Genomic DNA, 11175 nt, shown 5'->3' with positions numbered 1-11175 from the left:
AGGGTGTCTTAACTGACAACAAATAGGTGAAGAAATGTGTTGATTCTTTTGTACTGAAATTGTAACTTTGGTGAGCTTTGATGAATTTGTCATCATCTTCTGCTTCACTCTTGCGTTGTGATTGATCAGCAAGCATATCGAGTCGTGAACCGTCACCATCCTTTCTTTTACCTTTGATCTTGAGCAGAGTACCAAGGATGCTTTCACATACGTTCTTCTCTACGTGCATGACATCGATGCAGTGACGTACACGTAGAATCTCCTAGTAAGGTAATTTCCAGAACACCGATTTCTTCTTAAACACTTGATCCTTGGGTGTTAGTTTCACCGTCAAAGGGTGGTTCTTGCCAAGCACAACATTAATTTTTTTAGCCATGTTGTGGACCACCTCTCCTTCATAGGTCTTGGGCCCGCACCTGCCTCTGTCGTACCATCAAATTCAGCTTTCATCTTTTGGTATGGGTGATTTTTCTGTAAGAACCTACGATGATGCAAATACACTGTTTTGCGCGAGTTGGGAAGTCTTCTGCTAGCTGTCCTATCCATGCATGTGACACACCCTACATCTCCCCTTGTTTTCTGCCCCGATGTGTTGCCTAATGCCGGCATATCTTGAATGGTGTGCACCAGCATCGCATGTAGATCGAAAATCTCCTTTCTGTAAGCATCATAACATTTTCCAGCAGGCGCATCTATCCACACTGTGAGCAGTTCTTCTACTAGTAGCTGAAAGTAAATGTCGATGTCATTTCCAGGTTGCTTCGGGCCTTGGATAATCATTGACATCATAATGTATTTTTTCTTCATACACAACCAAGGAGCTAGGTTATATATGCACAGAAGCACCGGCCATGTGCTGTGATTGGTGCTCATATCGCCAAAAGGATTCATCCCGTCAGTACACTCCCCGAGCCTTATAATTCTAGGATCCTTGGCAAAATTTTCAAACTTTTTGTCGATTAATTCCCACTGAGCCCCATCTTTCAGGTGCCTCATGAACCTATCCGCAATTCGCTCATCATGATGCCACCGCAACCTCTTTGCCTCTCTAGGGTTTGCAAAGAAACGCCTCAACCTTGGAATTAAAGGCAAGAACCAAACAACCTTGAACGGGATTCCTGTTTTGATCTCGCCGTCCAATTTTTACTTGTCCTTTGCTCTCCTGGGCTTGTATCGTGCATACTTGCATGTGGGACATGCACGCAAATCTTTGTACTCACCACGGTACAATATACAATCATTCACACAAGCGTGTATCTTCTGTACTTCAAGTTCCAATGGGCAAAAAAATATTCTTCGCTTCATTTGTGCTTCTGGGGAGCACATTATCTTCCGGAAGAATTTCTTTGAAAATACCTAACATCTTTGTGAAGCCCTTGTTTGATAGACCGTTTGCTGCTTTAAATCTGAGAAGCGCCAGGGTGGCACTCAACCTGGAATATTTCTTTTTGCAACCTAGATACAATTCTTTCTTGGAGTCCGCATCAATGGTCGGCGGATCCTTGTACCCAATCATATCCTTTTCTGGGCCCTCGAAATCTACAATCAAAGCAGCAAAATCTGGCATATCAAGATCGTCATCATCTGCGTTGACGTCGTGGTTTTCCAGTGGGCGTTTCGGCTTTCCGGTGTTCCATTGGTAGCTTGACGCCTCTGCCCCGATGTTAGATTCAACATCCATGTGACACTGATCGGGGTTTGGCATCTCGCTGCCCTGGGTATCTTCATCCATGACCTCCTCTTCACCGTGTCTAGTCCAACGTGTATATCCATCCATGAATCCCCTAGAGACTAAGTGCATCTAGACATCTGCAACTTCATGTGACTCTGTATTGGCACAATCAGATCATGGACACAGGATGTAATCCGCATCACCAATTCTCCTCTTTGTACTTTCAGCCAAATTCATGAACTCTGTCACGCCACTGATAAAATCTGCGGTTTTCCGATTCTTCATCCATCGAGATCGTTCCATCTGCAGCACACGAATGGTAATTAAAAACAAAACAACAACATTAATACACAGATTAACTGCTGCCCAAAGATGCGTGCATAAATCACAAGGTTTTATTTTAATAATTACTGAGGGCGCTCCATGTTGTTATCTAGACGTGCAATGACAAAAATTAATGGCTAGTCAATTTACACATAGAGTACTAGTACAACACTACACTTAGGAATTGAATACCTTAATTAAGCCACTCACGAAAAGAATACCTTAATTAATTAGCCGTGCGGCGACCTCCACCCAGCAGACAGACAAGCGTGATGCGGTGGCACGACGAGACAGCAGGGTCAAGGAGCAAAGCTTAGTGCGGCTGCCGCCTGAAGTTCGACCTCCACTATCCTGCCATCAGCCGCGATGGATGTGCTCAGATCATGCTGTGGCCGACCTCGATGGTTGAGCTCCTCCTATCTCCTGCCGCAGACCAAGGATTGACCTCCTATGACGCCGCCACCGCCCACCGACCGAGGATTGACCACTTCTCCGGTAGCCACTGCCTAGGCTACCGCCGCCATCTCTATATGCAGAGCGGCTATTTTTTTATGGATATCCGCGGAGCGGCTGTTTACATGGTATCTCACAGTAACTCAATTATATGGACAGGGTAGTACATCACATACGGTTATGTAATGGCAACCATGTCTAACCTACGTTGTCTTCTCACACGGTTTGGTGCGGAAATCGTGTGTGACGTTGTAATACCTAACACAAACGACATGTACAAACAGTGTGCCATATACAACATATATATAGTGCCATTAGTAGTTCCCGACCGTTAGCTTATCTCCACAGTTTCTCCATTTCCCCCAAATCCCTACATAGCCTCCAAATTCCCTCGCATGGCGCTGACATTGGGGGAATGCAGACAAGTGGTGCTGATGCTTTCGGTGCGGCTGCTCCTGCTCGTATCGCCGCCACGACGGCGGTCGCCGCCGAGCACTTGCCTAAGGTCATCAGAAGGCAGGTGTACTATGGATCCAAATCGTCCCGTCAGGTTCCAATCTATCCCGATCTCTTTTAGCATGTCCAAAGTATAGATCCTTGCTGAATCCGTCTGTCTTAAATGACCCCCCCCCAGGAAAGCGATCTGCCGCCGGATCCGGAGCTTGACTCTAGAATCCCGCAACACGAGTTCTACTCCGAGTTTTGCGCCACCTAGAAGTACCAAAAGCTGAGTTGTGTGCACTGGCACACTCCCGCTCGACGTGTATGCACGGAGGGATTCGACATTGGCAATCGGTTTCTCAGTTGCCCCTTAAAGGTTAGTGCTAATTAAGTTCATCATTTTACTTCAGTTAATGCCACCGCTCATCCAGAATACTATTTAACATTGGCAGGGATATGAGGCTTGTGCCTTTGTTAACTGGCTAGATGAAGAATGGCATGGCAGGGCTCAGAGTGTTATCACCAAGCTCGCAGAAGATAACGTAAAGCTGAAGAAGAAACTGGCTGATCTGGAATGTACAATCAGTACGATGAAGCAAGAAAGAATCAATCACAGGCAACAGATGAAAGCAAGAGACAAGAAGGAACTAGCATGTGTAGTTGTTGTTGTCGCATTAGCCATGTTCTATGTGCTGTTTGCAATGATGATTAAGGGTTTTGTTTGACAGTATTGCTAAAGCACATCTGGATGTGCTCTAAGTAATGCACATCTAGGTCCTATGCCATTGATGTTACGCGAAGATTCGTGCAGATATTTTTCATTGTCTTTTTCTTTTCCTTTCTAGTTTGATTATTACTGGCTTTATCAATAAGAAGAGCTCAATGTATTGCTTGCCAACTGTCCTACTCCATTCGTACCAGTACTGGTGCATAATCCCAAAACTCGTTCCTTGTTTTTGTCCTGAAAAAAGAAACCAGCCAAATAGCCAATAAGAGTCCTGCGCAACCCCGGGAATTTGGAGCGACTGGGTACAAATAATTGCGGTTGATTATATCAGCGGTTAGATAATACGTCAACCACCGCTTCAATTGCCAGTTCCTCTTCTCTGCATACCCCGCTTAAATGTCCACCATCTTCATCGTCCTGGCAGGCCGCGCTACACACTGGCACACACTCTACAGCCAAGTCGAGCGACAGCGAGGACGACAGTTCGGCCAGCAGTCTGGCGCCCGATGATAGGTCAACATCAGAATCATCCCGCTCGTCTTCCATGAGTTCGGCGTCGAGCCCAGACCTTGAATATATCCGGTTCATGGAAGGGACGCCGCCTCCGGAGTCGTCAGACGACAACCAGACGGACGAGGAGCCGTTGGAGGATGAAGAAGAGGACGACTGTGATGAGGAGGAGGAATGGTCGAACGAGGAGGAGGAGGACGCCGACAACAACGACGACGGCGACGGCGACGGCGATGAAAAGCCAATGGTCGGCGGCAAGAAGCATCCTCACCAAGACGATGTCGCGGGGACATCCAACAAAAACAACAAGAAGAAGAAAGACTAAATTAAGCAGACTGTATATATCTTTGTTTATCCTGTCAATCTCATCACAAACGGTTAGTAATATGTATTCGACAGAGATCTTCTACATTATCGCCAACAGGTTGGTTTGTTGAACTGTGTGCCCTGACGAGCACAAAATTCACAAAAAAAAGTCTGTATGGGCTGTCTATACTGATCGCATACAATTCTGATTACCGACCTATTTACCAGTATCACACACATCTTGTTACGCCGAATCGTTTGTGTTCACCTCACTCATCACAAACGGTTCATCGGAGTGAACTGTATGCCGTATATCGCACACACCTTGATCTGGCTTCCCGTTTCTGTTGTTCTGTCTCATCGCAAACAGTTCGTACAGATCAACCGTATGCCCCTCATCGCACACGCAACTAAAATCTGAACCGTGTTTGATGTATCATTCATTGCAAACTTTTTGCATCTTTTTTTACGGTTTTTTTACATCACCGTTTGCGATTAATGCATCGCACACAGTTTCGTCAAAGAGTCTCTGATCGTAGTGTCGCGTTAGCAGCATCCTGCAATCGTGATGTGTCAGTTTACTTTGTCTACATCACATCATCTTGCTTAAGGCGTTACTCCATTCTTCATGAACTTAATACTCTAGATGCATGCTGGATAGCGGTCGAAGTGTGGAGTAATAGTAGTAGATGCAGAATCATTTCGGTCTACTTGTCTTGGATGTGATGCCTATATACATGATCATTACCTTCGATATCGTCATGATTATTTGCTTTTCTATTACCCAATAGTAATTTGTTTACCCACTGTATGCTATTTTCTAGAGAGAAGCCTCTAGTGAAAACTATGGCCCCCGGGTCTTCTTCTATCATATATTAAAAATCCTATAAAATACCTTGCTGCAATTTTCCTTTATTTATTTTATTTTGTATTTTTGTTCGATCTATCTATCTATCATCGTACAATTTAATCTTGCAATTAATCGCCAAGGGATTGACAACCCCATGTTCGCGCTGGGTGCAAGGATTTGTTATTTTGTGTGCAGGTGTTGTTAACAAGTTGTTGCGTGATTCTCCTGCGGGATTGATAACCTTGGTTTCATAACTAAGGGAAATACTTATCTCTACTGTACTGCATCATCCCCTCCTCTTCGGGGAAAACCCCAACGCAGCTCACAAGTAGCATGGCAGCGCGTCGAGGGGTTTCACAGGGTGGTGGAGTTGGTCCTCGAGGACGCTTGTGTAGAGCGGGGCGAGCTTGTTTTTTCGGTGAACTCTCGTGCTCCGGCATCGGCGTATGAGCTCGAACGTGTTGCTGTGGTAGACGAGATGTGAAGAAATGATGTCTAACGAGTGAGTTGTGACAAAAGAAGTTGATTGGCAGAAGAAGAACAATAAGAAGGCCTAGGCTGGCTTACCAGCATCGGGAACGGCCGGTGAACTTCGATGAATTCCGGCGAGATCCAACTCGTTCTCGCAGTTGATACGAGGGGGTTTGGGCGAAGGTTTTTAGGGGAATCGGTCGAGGGGGGTCTCTATTTATAGGACATAAATTCTTGGGCAAGGTGTCACACCCTGATTTTCATGCCACAACACTTAAGCTAATCAATCATGATAAAATGTGGTTTGACAAAAACTTTTGAGTGTTTTGGTCTTTGCTTGATTTGATTTTTGTGTGTTGGTTGCAAGTGCTCTAAAAATCAAATAAATCCTCCAACTCTTATACTCCTTCTCCTTGGTCAAAAGCCTTGCCCAATGATCATGCCATGTGTATAGGACAGAATAGTATTTTCTTACAAAAATATTTTGGCTAAAAAGTATTTTCTAAAATAGCTTTTCCAAAATCCCCTGAATTGAGACTTGAACTACAAGTACTTAATTAAGGGTGTGATAAATCTTTCAAAAATTATATTTGAATCCTATTAGATATAGGACTCCCAGAATCCACAAAAATATTATTTTAAAAGTTGTTTTACTATTTTATTTAAAGGCTTTTTCTTAAGGCTAGAAATGGTCTTTAATAGGTTAAAATTATTTTAATATTTCAAAAATATTTGAGAAAATTTAGGGAGACTCAGTGGACATGTATTGTCCATATATATGAGTTTCAACACAAGGTCATGACCAAAATATTGGTCAAATCCCTCAGAAACCCTTCCTGGACATTTCAAACTTTTGAAATATTTACATAGGAAATATTATCCATTAAATTCTAGAAAATTCTACCATGTCATAAATGACCTACTTGAAGATCCTACATAGTCTCATGTCATGGGCAACAACATAGCACCACCAAACCCTCTCAAAACCACTTCTGTCCTTTTCCAAGTTTGAACAGCTTTGCACTGCCAAACATGTCCAAATGCTCTCAAACTTGGTGCACATGCTCAAATGGTGTAATAATGCATCTAGACCAAATGGCACAAGTTGGAGAGAAGGATATCATGATCAAAGTGTTCTAAAACCCTTTCTGTCCAGAACCAAATTTGAAGAACTCTACATTGCCAAGTGTGTCCTGTTGATCTGAACTTTTGTGGACATGTTCAAATCCTCAAATGATAACACTACACCAAGTGGTGCATCAAGGAGAATAGATTTGCATGACTAAATCTTGGAAAAGCCATTTCTGTTGATTTCTAGGGTTTACCAAAGTTACATGGGCCACTTTGCCCAAATGAGCTCAAATTTGGTGGAACACCCTAATTATATGTTCCATTTCACCCTGTTAATCCTCATGTCAAGTGGAATCCATTTGCTTGACCAAACTAGCATCAAACACCTTCTGGCAGAATGTCAAAATGCATGTTTCAACCCCTTCCACTAATCTCCATGAGATGAACTTTTTCCCACAGCCTCACCTGCTCCTCCTCTACCTCCTGCATGCTTTGCTGCCCAAGGAGCAGTGATTCAGGGGGGCAGAGACCCATTTTTTCTCTCTGGACAGCCACTTTCCCCTCCCTTTCTCATCTCTCTCCCACTCCTGGCAAGTTCCAGAGCATCCAAAGCCTCCCTCCCTCTTGTTTATTCTTCCTACAGATGCCAGACACAAGTGGACGCGCGGGTGCACGCGAAAAGCCGCGAACGCCGGCCATTTGCATGCTCTGGAGCGTGAGGCAGAGCAGGCGACTATTGACGCCGCGTCCCCCGACCACCTTGAGCCTCCCCCTTGCACCTGTCGAGGTGCCTCGACGTCCGCAACATGCCACCGCGCTGGCCCCCTCCTTTCCCTCTTTGTCCTGGCCGTGCCATGCGTGCCCAGAGCCGCCCGAGCCTGCCAATGCGCGTGCGATCTCGTGGCTCCACCCAGAGCTCGCCCCGCTCCCTCTCTCTCTTCCTGGCGCCCTACTCCACCCCCACAAGCACCGCAGACAACCCTTCGCTCTCTCTCTCCCCTTGCCGCCCGAGCTGTTGCCACGGCCACCCGTGCGCCGCGTCCACGGTGAGCCACGGGTCGGCTACTTAAGGCCACCCCCGAGCCCCCTCTCTACTCCTTTGGCTCTCTCTCCCTCCCGTGCACCCCCTGGACCAGCCCACTCCCCTCCTTGCGCCCTCCAACCACCTCCATGGCCAGAGCCGACCCGCCGGACTCCGCCCAAATTCGTGCCAACCCGAGCCCCTCCTCTCCACCTCGTGGTCTCAGAACATCGCCGCCGACATCATGCCTATCTGCCCTGCTCCATTTCTTCCTCTCCGTGGCTGAAGCACCAAGATCTAACCTCACCGTCGCCTCCATTCGCTGCGGGTGATGCACCGCTTGCATACGACCATCCCAGCAGTCGTGGCGCACCTCGGCGGGTGCGGCATGTTCTCCTGAATCCGTCGGTGGGCTGGGCGTCGCCAGAGGTGGCCGGTGCCGCCGGAGAGAGCGCTGGCACCACTCGGACTTGCCTCCCATGCCTCTGCTCTATTCGAGCGGGAGGTAGGGGACAGCCTGAGTGCCGGGCCCCGCTTGTCAGCGACCCAGCGGGCGGGCCCTGCCTGTTTAAGTGGACACGGACCGGGAGTAAACCCGCCTCCCGCGCAGCGAAGGCGTACTCCATCCAGGGCGCCTTCGACGTCGCCCCTGCCACCCGTGCAGCTAAACCGCTGGGGCGGCCCATTGCTATCTCCCGCCCAGTGCGCAGGATAAGGGTAAAACCCTTTCCCTTTTCTTTTTCTTTTTCTGTAAACTTGTAAAATCCACAAATAAATCTTATGAACTCCAAATCTAGTAATTCAAATTTCTAGTAGCTTCTAAATTCTTGATCTACCTCGTGATGCATCATGCTCATTTTTTTAGAAAAGTTTCCTTCACACATATTTCACAAAACCCCATTTCCCTATTTCTATGATGGACTTTGGAAAATCACAAAGAGTTCATATTTGATCCAAATGCCATGATTCAAATTTCTAGATGCTTCTAAGTTCATAACTTAGGTTATGAACATTTTTATTAATACTTTCTATGCCACACAATATAATGAGCCGTTTCTTCATATTTGTCAACTTTGCAAATTCATAGGAATTCATTTGAACTCCAAATCCAGTGAAACCAACTCCTAGATGCTTCTAAAATCATAATTTGTTAAATGGGGGCCTTTGCTCATTTTTCAAAAATATATTTCGGTACACTTCTTGCAAATCCATAAATCCATTGATTCTATCATATTGAAATACTCAAAAATATCCACTGATCCAGTCCCAATGAAACCACTCTGGTTATTTTTCATATAACCAGAGATGTCGTAGAAAAGTCAAATTCATATTTTTAGAGCACTTTTACTTTTGCCTTGTTGTGTTGCTTATTGTGTTTGTTTCCGGCATTAGTTGGCGAAGTAGACAAAGTACTTGGAGAAGGACCAGAAGATTTCAAGACTCTGATGAACCAGGCAAGTAGCCCTTTGACCATGTCTCTGAAACCCTTTTTATGCATGTCATATAGCACTTTATTAGTGTTGCATCGGAATCATGATGAGATGGTAACCACTTTGGTGGGTTGCCTTCATTACTTCCTTGTTGATACTTGCATTGTGCATGACCCTACCTTCCTATGAGGGTTATGCCGGTGGGAGTAGATAGGATGCTAAAGTAGTTACTACGCAAGTGGGACAGGGTATATGCATGGTGATGGAGACAAAAGTATTCTCAAGGACTTTTTGAAAACCCCATCGGGTGCCACTAATGCCCGAGGGAGATGTTGAGCCAGGTAACCACTTGATAAAGAAGTGGTGTACCGAGGCAAGTGAGTGTGTTGTTTTCGAAAACGGATTGGTTTAAGTTGTGACCGTTACTCCAAGCTTACATGCGCAACCACTCTACCCTTATATGGGAAAGGGCATTATTGATTACCTAGTTCGTGCTAACATGGATGCCCGCATTACTAGTGACGGGAGTGGCGTGGTCACTCTCGGGACGGGGTCGTTCCAGGTAGGGCGGCCATGATTGTTTTCATAGGGTACCAGACACACCGTTGGTAACCCGTGCTTGTGATATGTGATGAATATGGGAGCGTGGCTCCACAAAAAGAATTTATTGTGTGACAATGTTTGGCACGGGGGCTGCTACCAATCGAGTGGACTCCTTGGTAGTCGCGGCTAGGGAAAGGTAGTGATCGGGTGCTTACCCCGGATACTTGAGGTACCGCGGGTCGTGGATGACACGAAGGCTTCCCGGATCTTGTGGGTAAAGTGTGCAACCTCTGCAGAGTGTAAAACTATTCGAATAGCCGTGTTCACGATCAAGGACAGTTGGGTAACCGCTCTTGGGCTACGTCCACTTGTTTACAAACCAGTGTGTGTGTTTGGATAAGTGGGAAGAACCACTTGGGTCAAGTCAAAGGACTTGACATGATTGAGTTGGGTTGAAGCCCATTCCATTTATGTTGATATCTGTAACCAGTACCTATGGTTACTTGAATTCATATGATGCATGTTTTACCAGTTGTTGAACATGTCATAGCACAATAAAATTAGCTTTCTGCAAAAAATTACCTATGTCATGCATTGTTGTATCTTAAGCCAAAGCATGGGTTGCTTGCGAGTACATTCAAAGTACTCATTGGCTTGCCACTGGTTATTTAATTGGCCAGGCATGGAAGAACAGGAGTTCGAAGAGGAATTCTTTGGAGACGAACATGCGAACTAGGACGCTTTCCCAGTCAGAATGCCTATAGGGTTAAGGCAGATGGCATGGGTTCTACTTATCAACGAAGATTTCCGCTGCTTAAGTTTATTTGGTATTCAGCCCTTGAGGCTTAATCTATGTAAGACTTGACCATAATGGTCATAAAATTGTGTAAGACGATACATATGGATGTAAGACTCTTATTATTCAGCTTATGTGTGTTCAGTGAGCATTGATCTCTGGGATCACTGTACACGTGCATTCGGTGATCACGACTTATGAGTCGGGGTCCCCACACAAGGTATGACCCGAAGATCGAATACCGGGAGATAGGGATTCAGTTCATGCACTGGAAGGAAAGAGAGAAGATATAAGGAAAAGGAAAAAGTAAGAAAGAAAAGAAAAAATAAGGAAGGGTAGGAGGGTTGTGCCCAGTAAAAAGAAGAAAGAACAAGGGGTGTGACTAGGCCTGGGTGGCGGTGAGGTTTTTTTCTTTGAAATAAGCACAAAACTAGAAATAAATAGCAAACCAACTCAGAAAAAATTAAAATTCTATGCAAAAATACTAGGGGATATGTAGGTCCCTGTAAATATGTATTTTGCCAAAATAAAATGTATAAATAGTTATGGAAAATCGCAGA

The 11175-nt window shown here is 45.4% G+C and overlaps 1 protein-coding gene across 1 annotated transcript; it reads left to right on the top strand.

Annotated features, from left to right (window-relative positions):
- Nucleotides 1–7454: 7454 nt before the first annotated feature.
- Nucleotides 7455–9305, top strand: LOC123494618 (uncharacterized). The gene is made up of 2 exons (XM_045230548.1): nt 7455–8563; nt 9239–9305. The coding sequence occupies exons 1-2, from the start codon at nt 7469–7471 to the stop codon at nt 9248–9250; spliced, it is 1107 nt and encodes a 368-aa protein (XP_045086483.1). The 5' UTR covers nt 7455–7468; the 3' UTR covers nt 9251–9305.
- The last annotated feature ends 1870 nt before the right edge of the window (nt 9306–11175 follow it).

Source organism: Aegilops tauschii, chromosome 6 (assembly GCF_002575655.3).
Source record: "Aegilops tauschii subsp. strangulata cultivar AL8/78 chromosome 6, Aet v6.0, whole genome shotgun sequence".
Classification (NCBI taxonomy): Eukaryota; Viridiplantae; Streptophyta; class Magnoliopsida; order Poales; family Poaceae; genus Aegilops; species Aegilops tauschii.
The sequence above is the reverse complement of the archived record's forward strand: the minus strand, read 5'-3'. Positions and strand labels throughout refer to the sequence as shown.